The sequence below is a fragment of the Esox lucius genome, chromosome 11 (genome assembly GCF_011004845.1).
Source record: "Esox lucius isolate fEsoLuc1 chromosome 11, fEsoLuc1.pri, whole genome shotgun sequence".
Classification (NCBI taxonomy): domain Eukaryota; kingdom Metazoa; phylum Chordata; class Actinopteri; order Esociformes; family Esocidae; genus Esox; species Esox lucius.
This window is the reverse complement of record NC_047579.1, coordinates 843,709-858,436: the sequence shown is the minus strand read 5'-3', so window position 1 is coordinate 858,436 and position 14,728 is coordinate 843,709. Positions and strand designations below refer to the sequence as shown.

Below are 14,728 nucleotides of genomic sequence, written 5' to 3'. Positions count from 1 at the left end.
GGTATGTAACACAACAAAATGTGGAGAATTTGAAGGTGTTTGATTCTGAATACTTTCCTTAGTTACTGTATATTGTTAATAGGATCCAGACACAGATAGGATTTTTCCAACTGAAACAGGTTGACGGGGATTCAGTCTTGCTAGCATCCCATAATTCCACGTCAATGCTCCCTTGCAGTTTTAGTCTGCATGTACTTTCAGTTACACCCAGGCATTTTCACTTACATCAATAGTTTCCCTCAGTATGTCTATAAATAAAATCCTTTCTGAAATGTCCACAAATGTTTTTTGCTGGGTCTGTGTACCTTTATCCTTTATTTCCAGAAATCATAATCCTTGTTTTGCTCAATAACCAGATGTGAGAAATCTTAATTTACCTAATTCAGAGGCTTAGGTGAAATTTCAATGACAAAAGTGTTATTCAAAGTCACAAACAAGTAGAGTCATGGTTGTTATTCCAGATATTACAACATGAAAAATCTCATTTACATATATAATGGGGTTTTTCTATCTTTATCTCATCCCCAATTGTCTTATGCCACTTTTTCCACCCGATTTTAATTACAAAACATTTATTAAACAGTTAAAACTACATTACAGTTTTTCCTCTCCTCCCCTCAAGTTGAAATGCTAAATCAAAAACTATGACAAAATAGTATCAATAAAAAGAGTATTGTCATTACTACTCTTTATATACAAAAAAGTTATACTTATCAAAGAATACAAAATACTTTTCTATAAGAGTATTCACAGCTCCTTTTGACAGAAAATTTACATCAACAACAATTTCACCATTCTTTTATACCCAAACAATTCCCTATAAATCTTATATGTGATTTTCTTTGGCTGTATGTGCCATATTTTACTTCTCCCCTATGTGCCCTGATCCTATGAAGCTAAGTACATAAGTATTTTCTATTTGTTTGCTGATCCCCTCAAAATCCACTATTAGCCTTTTACTTGTGCTGTACACTTATGGATGCACCTAATGACACTCCCCACAAGATTACACATTTTTTGTTCGTACTCCCATTTAGGGTCTGCCTCCATGCACTGAAGGTCTCAAAACGTATTAGGGAAATGTTTTTTCTTGCTCCCTGTCCCTCATTCATGTCTGGACCACAGTGGAAGTACTTTATGTAAAAAAAATTATCACTTCATACCCCTTTAGACTCATCTCAGTTCCAACTTCCTCTCCCTCTAGGTGTCACGGCTACTGTGGGACGTTATGGGAGATGTTTGTCAACCCTTCTACTACAGTCTTTTGGAATTGGACAAGAGCACCAGCTCCTGGAGAGCACTGAAGGTAGTATTTGCCATTGCTGAATTCTAGCTCCTAAACAATACAAACCCGTATAGGTTTTTTTAACTTGTCTCTATAAGGGAACGCTTTTGATGCTAGGCAGAACCCTCAATAATTTGTTCTGCCTAGAACCCACTGTGAAGGGTTTCTCCAAAACCACTCTTGATCCCTCAAGAAAGGATTCAGGAACCTTTCCTTTTGACCTTCCGCATCATTATTATAGACATATTGCACCAATATTCAATTTGAAAAGCCTGCTATATCAACATTTACAACAGTGTTTCCAAAAAAGTTGGGACTTTTAAATAAAATTTTAATATAAACAGAATGCAATGATGTGCAAATTGTTTATCCCTATATTTAATAGTAAATAGTACAAAGACAACATATCAAATGTCCAAACTGAGAAATGTTAATGTTTCTGGAAAAAGCCATTTTGAATTTGATGCCAGCAGCACGTTTCAAAAACGTTGGGACATGGGCATGTTCACCACTGTGTTGCATCACCTCTTTTAACAATACTCTCTAAGCGTTTGGGAACTGAGGAGACCAATTGCTCTAGTTTTAAAAGTGAAATGTATTCCCATTCTTGCTTGATATAGGATTGTAGCTGCTCAACAGTTCAGAGTCTTCTTTGTTGTATTTTTCATTTCATAATACACCAAATGTTTTTATTGGGGGAAAGGTCTGGACTGCAGGAAGGCTAGTTTAGCACTCAGACTCTTTTGCTGTGAAGCCGTGCTGTTGAAATACTTGCAGAATGTGGTTTAGCACTGTCTTGCTGAAATAAACAAGGCCTTCCCTGAACAAGACATTGTCTGGATGGCAGCATACTGTATGCTGCTCTAAAACCTGTATACAGTGAGGTCAGAAATTATTTGATCGCCTGCTGATTTTGTACGTTTGCCCACTGACAAAGAAATGATCAGTCTATAATTTTTATAATAGGTTTATTTGAACAGTGAGAGATAGAATAACCAAAAAATCCAGAAAAACACGCCAAACATTTTATAAATTGATTTGCATTTTAATGAGTGAAATATGTTTTTGATCCCTTCTCAATCAGAAAGATTAGGAGCACACTCTTAAACCACTCTGGGGAGATCTCAAATGTGCGGTCCATGTCAGAAGACCAAAGACTTTGCATGACCTGGAAGCATTTTGCCAAGACGAATGGGCAGCTATACCACCTGCAAGAATTTGGGACCTAATAGACAACAAAAGAATGCATGCTGTTTGACGGTGGGGATGGTGTTCTTGGGGTCATAGGCAGCATTCCTCGTCCTCCAAAAATGCAAGTTGAGTTGATGCCAAAGAGCACTTTCACCCAGTTCTCCTCTGAATCATTCAGATTGGCAAACTTCAGACGGTCCTGTACATATGCTTTCTTTAGCAGGGGGACCTTGCGGGTGCTGCAGGATTTCAGTCCTTCAACATTCATAATGTGTTACCAATTGTTTTCTTGGTGACTATCTTCCCAGGTACCTTGAGATCATTGACAAGATCCTCCCGTGTAGTTCCGGGCTGATTCCTCACCGTTCTCATGAACATTGCAACTCTTGCATGGAGCCCCAGACCAAGGGAGATTTACAGTTATTTTGTGTTTCTTCCATTTGCAAATAATCGCGGCAACTGTTGTCACCTTCTCACCAAGCTGCTTGGCGATGTTCTTGTAGGCCATTCCAGCATTGTGTAGGTCTACAATCTTGTCCCTGACATCCTTGGACAGCTCTTTGATCTTGGCCGTGGTGGAGAGTTTGGAATCTCATTGATGGATTGCTTCTGTGGACAGGTGTCTTTTATACAGGTAAGAATATGAGATTAGGAGCACTCCCGTTAAGGTCAGGAGACTCTGATGGCCACTCCAGAACCTCTACCTTTTTCTGCTGTAACCACTGGAGGGTCAACTTGGCATTGTGCTTAGGCTCACTGTCGTGCTGGAAAGTCCAAGGGCGTCCCATGCGCAGCTTTTGTGCAGAAGAATGCAAATTGTCTGCCAGTTTTTTCTGATAACATGCTGCATTCATCTTGCCATAAATTTAACAAGATTCCCTGTGCCTTTAGAGCTCACACTCACCAAAACATCAGAGAGCCACCACCATGCTTTACAGTGGGGTTGGTATGCTGTTCACTATAGGCCTTGATAACCCCTCTCCAAACATATGGCTGTGACCATAAAGCTCGGTTTTCGTCTGATCAATCCAAATTACAGTGTGCCAGAAGCTGGGACGTGTCAAGGTTTTGTTGGGCATATTGTAACCAGGCTTTTTTGTGGCATTGGCGCAGTAAAGGCTTCCTTCTGGCAACTCGACCATGCAGCTCATATTTGTTTAAGTACCTTCGTTTTGTGCTCCTTGAAACAACCACGCCGTCTTTTTCCAGAGCAGCCTGTATTTCTCCTGAGGTTACCTGTGGGTTTTTTTTGTATCCCAAACAATTCTTCTGAAATCTTTCATGGTCTACCTGCCCTTGGCTTGGTATCAAGAGATCCTCAAATGTTCCACTTCTTAATGAGTGACTGAACAGTACTGACTGGGATTTGCAAGGCTTTGTATATGTTTTTACACCATTTTCCATATTTCTAAAGTTTAATTACCTTGTTACGCTGGTCTTTTGACAGTTCTCTTCTGCTCCCCATGGCTCAGTTTCTAGCCTGCTCAGTGCATCCATGTGAGAACTAACAAACTCATTGATTATTTATACACAGACACTAATTGCAATTTAAAAAGCCACATGTGTGGGAAACTCACCTTTAATTGCTGTTTTGACCTTTGTGTGTCACCTTTATGATGGTAATTTCATCGATCAGTACTCTTAAAGGAGGAAGTACAGAGACAAAATTCTCTTGGCATAATTCACAGTTTATTTGCAAATAGAGAGATGTGTCAAACGCTTACAAAATTATAATCCAAGGAGTCTCTAACTTAATACATGACAATCATCAGTACTTATAGTGGGAAAAGGGGTGTGGTAAGATGCTGTCCATCTGTCTTGTGTCACATAGGTTTTACCCAAAGGGCTGGCTGTCCCCCCACCTTATCCTTCCTGCCATAATGTTTGTTGTTGTGTTTACCTAAAGGGGCCAACTGACCTTACTTCCCCCAAGGACCACATTCCTAAGAAACAAAGAACTGGTACCCTTCTTGGTCTAGGCAGAAGAACAGATGGTCAGAGTACCTAGTAATCCTCTGATATTATGCAGACATGTTTGTCACAATCAAAGAAAATAGTTACATACCAGGCAATAGAAAAGCAGATATTTCTCAAATGCACCTTAGTTCCAAATTTCCAAACCACCTTGTGTGTGTGTAACAAGGCCAAACCTTCAAGGATATGTAAACATTTGATCAGGGCCATTTGGGTGATTTCTGTTGTCATTATGGTTTAAAAAGGAGCCAAACAACTATGTGATAATAAGTGGCTTCATATGATGACTATCCTTAAATAAAAGATTTGCATGATCAGTCATATATTCAAAATCAATGTAGAAATTTCACAATTTCTGCCAGGGTATGCAAACTTATGTTTTTTTCTTTGCATTTGTGAATGCAGCGACTTACTGTGTTCACAAACATTGGTTTTTCGGAAGTGTCCCTCAGCCCATGCAGTGATTTTGTCACTGGATTCGGAATCAAGGCCCAAGCCGTCTTTGGAGGGGAACGATTGGCAGGCATTTTCTACAGGTGGCCCGGAAAAAACGAAAACTCTAGTCATCGGCGATTCCATTACCTGCATTATTAAATTAAAGAATCAGCCGGCAATCGTACAACTGTTTACTGGGGGGCAGAGCCAACAATGTAGCTGCAAATCTGGGGTTGGTACTAGCAACGTCTAAAACTGGCAAGTATAACAAGCACAGAGATATTGTTATTTACATTGGCACCAACAACGTTAGGATGAAACAGTCACAGGTTACAGTCACATGCACAACAGAGCATCAGCATGTAACTTAGCTTGAAAGATGTGTCTGCATCAAGTAATTGTCTCTGGCCCTCTCCCAGCTAGGGGTAGTGACGAGCTCTACAGCAGACTGAAATAGGGCCAAGCCTGATCTGCTGAAGAGCAATGGACTTAATCCTAGTTGGAGTGGTGCTCTTCTTTTATCTATTGCTGCCTTCGACACTATTCATCACTCCCATCTCTTAGAGAGACTGGAATACCACATTGGGCTTCATGGACATGTTCTAGCCTAGTTTAAATCTTATTTATCTGAAAAATATCATTATGTGTGGATGGCATGTCCTCTGACAAATCAAAGGTATGTTTTGGTGTTCTTCAAGGCTCGGTTTTGGGCCCATTGTTGTCACTATATATGCTGCCTCTGGGTGACGTCATCCAGAATCACAATGTCAATTTTCACTGTTATGTTGATGACATACAGTTGTATATTTCGATGAAACATGCAGAAGCCCCAAAATTAGCTACTTTGGAAGCATGTGTTTCAGATATTAGGAAGTGGATGATGGAGAAAGTATTGCTTTTAAACTCAAGAAAAACAGAAATGCTCGTTTTAGGACCCAAGAAACAAAGAGTTTTCTTGGCAGACCTTATAGTGAACCTCTGGTTGTATGGTCGTATCCCAAAAAACTGTGAGAAACCTCAGTATTACCCTTGACCCCGATACCTCCTTTGATGAACATATAGAATATATCTCAAGAGCTGCTTTTTCCCTTTTCGGAACATTGCAAAAATCTTAAACTTTTTATCAAAAACTGATGCAGAAAAACAAATCCATGCTTTTGTCACTTTTAGATTAGATTACTGTAATGTTCCAATAAATAAACTTCAGTTAGTGCGGAACATGGCTGCTAGAATCCTAACTGCAACTAAAACATTTGAACGCATTACTCCAGTACTAGCCTCTTTACAATGGCTGCCTGTTAGGGCTAGGGCGGATTTTACCTATAAAGCAATACATGGACTTGCTCCTACTTGCCTCACTGAAAAAAATCCAGCCCTACATACCTACATGTAACTTAAGATCGCTAGATGCAGTCCTTCTAATTGTATCTAGAATTTCTAAACAAACAGCTGGAGGCAGGGCTTTCTCTCATAGAGCTCCACTACTGTGAAATGATCTGCCAATTAAGTTTAGAAATGCAGACTTAGTGCAAACTTTCAAGTGTCTACTAAAGACTCATCTCTTCAGCATGGTCTAGTATTAAGTGTGGCCCAGGGGTGTGAAGGTGAACGGAAAGGTTTGATACTGTCTACCCTTGCTGTCTTGCCAGGTAGGCTCTCATCGCCACTGGGATGCCCTCTCTCCTATACCATTCGGGGGCGGAGTCACTGTCTTGTCCCTCCATTGCGCCCAATGTGCAACTGGGGTAAACTGTGCTGGCAATACTCGGCCCTCATTTCAGGGTGGTTGCGGTTGGCTGGTGTCCTTTTGGTTGATGCTTGGCAATGTGGGTGGATTGACTTCCTGCCTGTTGGGCCCTGCCCGGGGCCTCTCCCAGATAGCGTCACAGTGTCACTTGTGTCTTAGTGTCTTAGCCCCAAGGTTTTACGCTGCTATATTAATGTGTCGGGGGGAGAAGGGTTAGTTCTCCTTCACCACTGTAAAACCTTGTAAAACTAAGGAATGCAGTTTCTTGTCTCCTGCTCTGTTCAAACTTAGGAGGACATGAGGGTCTTGGCTCACACCTCCCAAGTACCAGGCTCTAATGATTTGTTGCTGCCAATGTCCAAAGTCCTCCTGGCTGTGTTGCAGATCAAGATGATACCTGACATTTCCAGCTGCCAGACTAATAACCACCACCCCCTCCACCCGGTTGTCCCTGTCCTTGACCATCTGGTCATGCTTCTGACCTGGTTTAGGATTTATTGACACAACCCAAATGCATTTACTAATTATTACAACCTGTGCTATTAAAATGTTCACCCGGCACAGCCAGGAGAGGACTAGTCACCCCAATGAGCCTTCCTAAATTGTTGCACTATTTGCTAACGCAGTCTTTTTACAGAGTGGTGAACCCCTCCCGATCCTCACTTCTGACAGACCCATTCTCTCTGGAATGATCTTTTAATACCCATTCATGTCAGTGACCTGTTGCCAATTGAACTAATAAGTTGTGTGATGTTCCCCCAGGTTTATTTTTTTAGCATTACACAAACTTTAAATGTTTGTTGAATCTGTCCCAATTATTTTGAAATGTGTTGCTGGCATCAAATTCAAAGTGGGCATACATATTTTTCTAGAAACAAAATTTCTCCGTTTCAACATTTGATATGTTGTCTTTGTACTATTTTCTTTTGAATATAGGGTTTAAATGATTTGCACATCATTGCATTCTGTTTTTTTTTACATTTCACGCAGTGCCCCAACATTTTTGGAAACAGGGTTGTTGTTAATATTGACCGCATTGACAGTAAATCTGCGATTTCAAATTTATTTGAAAACTTGCATGGGATTTCAAATTCCTTTACTCCCACACAAGGAGACGGCAGATTTTGAGATCAACATTTGTCTTTGATTGTATATACTGCATTTATTTTAATAACCTTGTTTCATTAATGTGTGCTATGTTCTCTTACTCATGCTATAGACACACAGTATAATCAAATTATGAAATCTGCTTGTTATACCATTTAATTACTAGCCACCCAATTTAACTGTGACTTCTGTGCTAACCAATGTATATGCAGACTTTCTATTTTTCTGGTCTCTCTTTTCTCAGCATGTGAATAAGTTGTTGCTGGAGAAGAGTCAGTACAAAGAACAGCGCTGTCAGTATCCCTGGGCCTCTCTATTGATTTGGGCTGTCCTGCAGAACCGCAGCGAGATGGCCGTCTACTTCTGGGAGATGGTAATTTTTAATCAGTAAAAGGAGACCGGTTAAAGGCACCTTTGGTGAGCTTGAACTCACAACAAGGATTTACCAGATCACAACAAGACAAAGCAGCCATATCCAAGATCAACCCAGTTTGGCCTAGTGTCATGGCTACAGGAAGATTTTTCAATCAGGGGAGTGTGGTGGTACGTAACAGTTATCAAACGAGCGTTGGTCGCAATGAGATGCGTCAACCAAATCCGTAGACTGGTGGCTCATGCAAGTCGGGTGAGACCCGGTTGAAGGACTACATGTGCGCATTTGTGGAGAACAGAAACTAGGGCCAATTGTTTTCTGATCTAACTTTCCACAGGACAGAATAGAAACAACACTGCAATTAATAGACTAAACTACAAATTGATGAAACCTGTGTTAGTTCATAATAAATTCAGTGACAGTAATCTTTTTCGTATAAGAATTTCAGGACTGTTGCGGTATTCTTTCTGAAAAAAATTACGTAATGTTTTAATGTTCAACTTTAATACATAGAAATATTCTACTCTAAAGTTTGCAACATGAACATTTCATAAAGACATTGCTTGGATTGGATTTTCTTTTTTTTTACCATGGTCACAAGATTTATTAAGCAGGGTGTTTTTGTTACGTTACGTAATCGTGTTTTGGCTACCTTAACTCATGCTAACGAAACAGGTTTATCTTAAAATATCTGTTTAATGTTTAGACTGGTTCAAAAGGCTGTTATTACCTTTATAATGCGTTTTGAGACCTGCAGTTAGCCGCATTAGAAGGCAAACATTTTTCCTACAATTTTAGCAGGATTTGGTCAAACATAATATATTTTTTTGGGCTTTTCCAATTTGGCATCTGCCTTGATTGGGGATTGTAGCAAATTCAAGCTGTCGCAGTATAAGGCCTAGCAGTTTGCAAATCAAGCCTCTAATAGACACCACAATGACACATTCTAACTCTGCATTTATTGGTTGGAAACTATATTGCCCACCTTTAATCTAGCAGTCCATTTTGAATTTGTGATTATGATTTGGCTAATTGAGTATATTATTTACAGTTTTGTTTGTCATTCACATCTGTTAGATTTTACATTTACAGTTGTGCTCAAAAGTTTGCATACCCTGGGAGAATTGGTAATATATGTACCATTTGTAAAAACATGAGTGAGCAGGCAAAGCTCATCTTGTATTTCTTATGGGATTCACATTAAACTATAGGTCATGACAGAATAGCACAATCATAAAACAAAACATGGCAAAAAATTAAAACATTTACTGACCCTTGTTCAAAAGTTTGTATACCTTTAGTTCTTAATGTATTGCCCCCTTTAGCATCAATGACAGCATGCAGTCTTTTGTAATAGTTGTCTATGAGGCCCCAAATTCTTGCAGGTGGTATAGCAGCCCATTCGTCTAGGCAAAATGCCTCCAGGTCATGCACATTTTGGGTTACATGAACTGCATGTTTGAGATCTCCTCAGAGTGGCGCAATGATATTAAGATCAGGAGACTGTGATGGCCACTCCAGAACCTTCACCTTTTTCTGCTGTAACCACTGGAGCGTCAACTTGTCCTTGTGCTTAGGGTCATTGTTGTGCTGGAAAGTCCAAAAGCGTCCCATGCGCAGATTTCATGCAAAAGAATGCAAATTGTCTGCCAGTATTTTCTGATAACATGCTGTATTAATCTAGCCATCAATTTTCACAAGATTCCCCATGTCTTTAGACCTCACACACCCCCAAAACATCAGTGAGCCACCACCATGCTTTACAGTGGGGATGGTGTTCTGTTCACTATAGTTCTTGTTGACCCCTCTCCAAACATAGTGCTTATGGTTGTGACCATAAAGGTTTATTTTGGTCTTGTCTCTCCAAATTACAGTGTGCCAGAAGCTGTAAGGTCTGTCAAGGTGATGTCAGGCATATTGTAATCTGGCTTTTTTGTGGCATTGGCTGAGTAAATAATTATTTCTGGCAACTCGACCATGCAGCTTAATATTTATCAAGTATCGTCGTATTGTGCTCTTTGAAACAACCACACTGTCTTTTTCCAGAGCAGCCTGTATTTCTCCTGAGGTTACCAGTGGGTTTTTCTTAGTATCCCGATCAGTTCTAGTACAATTTTTGGCGAAAATCTTTTTTGGTCTACCTGACCTTTGCTTGGTATCAAGAGATCCCCGAATCTCTTGATTGAACAGTACTGACTGGAATTTGCATGTTTGGATGTCGTCTTATATTCTTTTCCATCTTTATAAACGTCCATTACCTTATTACGCTGGTCTTTTTATAGTTATTTTCTGCTCCCCATGGCTCAGTATCTAGCCTGCCCAGTGCATCCACATGAGAGCTAACAAACTCATTGACTGTTTATACACAGACACTAATTGCAATTTAAAAAGCCACAGGTGTGGGAAATTCACCTTTAATTGACATTTTCACCTCTGTGTGTCACCTTGTACGTCTGTCACAAGGCCAAACATTCAAGGGTATGTAAACTTTTGATCAGGGCCATTTGGTTGATTTCTGTTATCATTATGATTTAAAAAGGAGTCAAACAACTATGTGATCAGTCATATTTTCAAAATCAATGCCAAAATGTCACTATCTCTGCCAGGGTATGCAAACTTATGAGAACTGCTGTATGTGGGCAGTAATTCCTGAAGCTTATTTCTACTGTCAAGAGAGCCACATTCTTTGGGGTTAAAACAGCTACATTGACAACAATTACTACATTCTATGTGATTAGGTTACTCATCACAGGAGTCATAGTGAATTGTGTTGTTTGCCTGGAAATAATAACTATATATTTAATGTGTCACTGCAGAGCAGAATGGCCCTCATTTATCAAAAGTGCGTACACCACATTTCCAGCATACACCTGGCGTACACCCAAAACCACGGTGACTTTGAGATTTATAAATATGGATGTTGGCATACGGCACTCTCAAATCCTACGCCAGCTCATACTTATATGTATTCCTCCAGATGCGAGCCTGTGCGCTTTACATGACGTTTCAGGGTTAGGCCCGGCAGTTGCGCATGGACTGGGTTCAGTAATAAAAGGCTTTAAATTACCAAAATATTCAGACTGACAAAATAATAAAAATGACATTCTTCTTCTTTTAAATAATAATAGAAATAATAATAATAACGACATTCTTCTTCTAAATAACAATAAACGTCATTAATAATAAATATCATGAAATAATAAGACGAATATTACAAATTGTCATGCAATTATTAATGTGAATGAATGGTACTCCACATCATCATCTTTTATTCCGCTTTTTAAACTGCCAAATTAAACAATTTTATTTATTTCTACCTCCCTGATGATCGTCTCAATCTCCACGTCAGAGAAGTTTCTCTTTTTTGCCGTCTTCCGTGTGTCCATGGCGTAAAATGAGGGCGTGGGGGAAGCGGAGACTTGAAAATATAGGGGCGTGTTATTCTAATGACGATCGTTTTCTGCCGCGGAATTTATCAAGGGCAGGTATTGCGTACACCTGGATTTTAAAGGTACGCACATCTTCATAAATCAGGCGGTGAGAGGAGTGTAAGCAAAATTTTACGCCAACATATACGCCCGTTTCTACGCAAGAATGATAAATGAGGGCCAATGTGACCACTGCTGATCAGAAAATTTTACTTGGCACAGTTATTGGACATCACACTGGGCGCTCAATGTCCCTTTTCCTGCTTTGCAAACAATTGCTCTATCTCACAGGAAAACAATTGCCTGACTATATCGCTCCATTGTTGTGTTAAAAACACAATATAACAAATTCCCCATTTTCTGATTATGAGGGCTGCCATTCACTTTTCTATTCAGCTATCCAAGAAGGTCTCAACATTTAATAATTGAACAGCATATTGTATGTCTAAATCTAAAGAAGATTAATGAAGCAAATATAAAATGTTGGGCAGAGCATGCCTAGACCTCTAAAGTGATCCTGGAGTGGAGCAGATACCTGCCGCTCCAAAAGCTGGAAACCTGCTCTGTGCTGAAGTACATTGATACGATATGGAATTATATTCCAAATTACATTCATGTGGATGTTACTTTGACACATACCACCTACCTGAGGATTGTTGCAGACCATGTGCACCCTTTCTTGGCAACAGTATTCCCTGATGGCATTGGCCTCTTTCAGCAGGATCATGTGTCCTGCCACAAAGCAAAAATGCTTCAGGAATGGTTTGAGGAACAAATTCCCCCAAAATTCCCCAGGTCTCAATCCAATCGAGCATCTGTGGGATGTGCTGGACAAACAAGTTCGATCCATGGAGGCCCCACCTCGCAACTTACAGGACTTAAAGGATCTGCTGCTAACATCTTGGTGCCAGATACCACAGCACACCTTCAGAGGTTTAGTCGAGTCCATGCCTCAACAGGTCAGGGCTGTTTTAGCAGCAAAAGGAGGACCTACACCTCCTTAGGCAGGTGGTCATAATGTTATGGCTGATCGCTGTGTAACATATATAAAAGTACTGTATATTATATTATTGTCCTGACTCGTGAATATGAGTTGTGTAGTGATATGGGACTATTACCCTGTGCGTTCATTGGTTGGGAGCATGTGTACAAAACCTCAGTTGGTTGATAGCAATAAAAAAAGAAAAAAGAAATTGTCAGAAGGCATGGTAGATCACAAAAATAGATGTTTTGTGGGGTAAAATCCTTTGGACATTACATGGTAAGGTATGTGTATACAGGTGTATCTAAAAATAATATTGTGGAAATGTAATTTCTTCCCCATAATTCAAATCAAAGTGACACCTTCATATTCTAGATTTATTACACATAAGGCGAAACATTTCAAACCTTTTTTGTTTGTCTTAATGATTGCAGCTTACAGCACATGGAAATCAAAATTACAGTGGCCCTCATTCATGAAACGTCAGAAAATATGTCAGATTCGAACGTTAGTAGAGATTTGATCCCTAAATGTGATTCATGAAACTGTCGCACCTGGTCGAAGTGAGCGTAGATGTCATCGCAGATTGGTAAATCGGATAAAGACCTGGATGCAAGAACGCACTGCACCTGTCCTTATTTACATAAGACATACCTGTAATTTATGCTGGTGTGGTGGTCAGCAACCTATGAATTGACCGATTTCAACAGAAATTATAGCCTGCAACTGCTTGACCCAGAACCACTGGTTTATTTATCCTCTCACTAGTCAATTCAAGACCTGTTAGCTAATAAAGATGCCTGCCACCAAAATTATAACGACCATTTATGATCTCCAAATATCAATCAATCAATCAATCAATCAAATTTATTTATAAAGCCCTTTTTACAACAGCAGTTGTCACAAAGTGCTTTACAGAGACACCCGGCCTTAAACCCCAAGGAGCAAACAACAGTAGTGTTGAATTTCAGTGGCTAGGAAAAACTCCCTAAGGTCGAATTTTAGGAAGAAACCTAGAGAGGACCCAGGCTCAGAGGGGTGTGTCGATACTGCCTGAGTGACTTAGGAAACGCAAGGGTTAGTGCATTACACACAAAGGCATTTCAAGACATAAAAGCGCATGCACAACAGAAATGAGAGAGAAAATGCAGAATGAAGTGAAATAAATAATACAATAATAGCCTACGATAGTGATACAATATTTAATATTGTTGTACGTTTGCATGTGTTATATTCATCGTCATCTTATTTTATATCAGGCCTACCTATTATTATAATTGTAATTGTGGTTATTGTTACTAAGGCTGTAACAATTGTTGTTTTTCGTGATAATGTTGGTCTTATTGTGAATCAAGCATGATCTTATTTTTTGTCTCCGACCAGACGTGAGTTTGATCGTATGTATATGACAAAGATTATATTGATGAATACCAACTCTGTCAGTGAAATTATTTTATGATCATTTTAAGATCAGATTTGATCGTACAGTACGCACGTTTCATGAATGCCACTATCTGAAAATATTAGAATAAATCATTGATAATACAGAAATGTCCACCTGAGAAGAGCTCTTATCAGCGAATTAACTCAAAACACCCGCAAAGGATTTCTAAGTGCACTGAACAAAATTATAAACACAACACTTTTGTTTTTGTTCCCATTTGGCATGAGCTGAACTCAAAGATCTAAGACTTTCTCTATGTACACAAAATGCCTATTTCTTTCAAATATTGTTCACAAATCTGTCTAAATATCTGTTAGTGAGCACTTCTCCTTTGCCGAAATAATCCATCCACCTCACAGGTGTGGCATATCAAGATTACTGCATCAATGCAGCATGGCATGGAGGCAATCAGCCTGTGACACTGCTGAGGTTTTATATTAGCCCAGGTTGCTTTGATAGCAGCCTTCAGCTCGTCTGTGTTGTTGGATCTGTTGGATCTCATTTTCCTCTTGACAATACCACATAGACTCTCTATGGGGTTCAGGTCAGGCGAGTTGGCAGGCCAATCAAGCACAGTAATAGCATGTGCAGAGAACCAGTTCCCAGTCATTTTGGCTCTATGGGCAGGTGCCACGTCCTAATGGAAAAGGAAATCAGAATCTCCATAAAGCTTGTCAACAGATGGAAGCATGAAGTGCTCTAAAATCTCCTGGTAGATGGCTGCATTGACTCTGGACTTGATAAAACACAGTGGACCAACAT

General features: G+C 39.7%; 1 protein-coding gene across 2 annotated transcripts in view; it reads left to right on the top strand.

Annotated features, from left to right (window-relative positions):
* The window catches only part of LOC105031630 (transient receptor potential cation channel subfamily M member 4), a 166,330-nt gene that overhangs the window by 80,085 nt on the left and 71,517 nt on the right, over positions 1-14,728 (top strand). For both annotated transcript variants that reach the window (XM_034295076.1, XM_034295075.1), the window contains exons 12-13: positions 1,205-1,306; positions 7,984-8,112. In XM_034295076.1, coding sequence (XP_034150967.1) covers positions 1,205-1,306; positions 7,984-8,112 — 231 coding nt within the window. The remainder of the gene's footprint in view (positions 1-1,204; positions 1,307-7,983; positions 8,113-14,728) is intronic.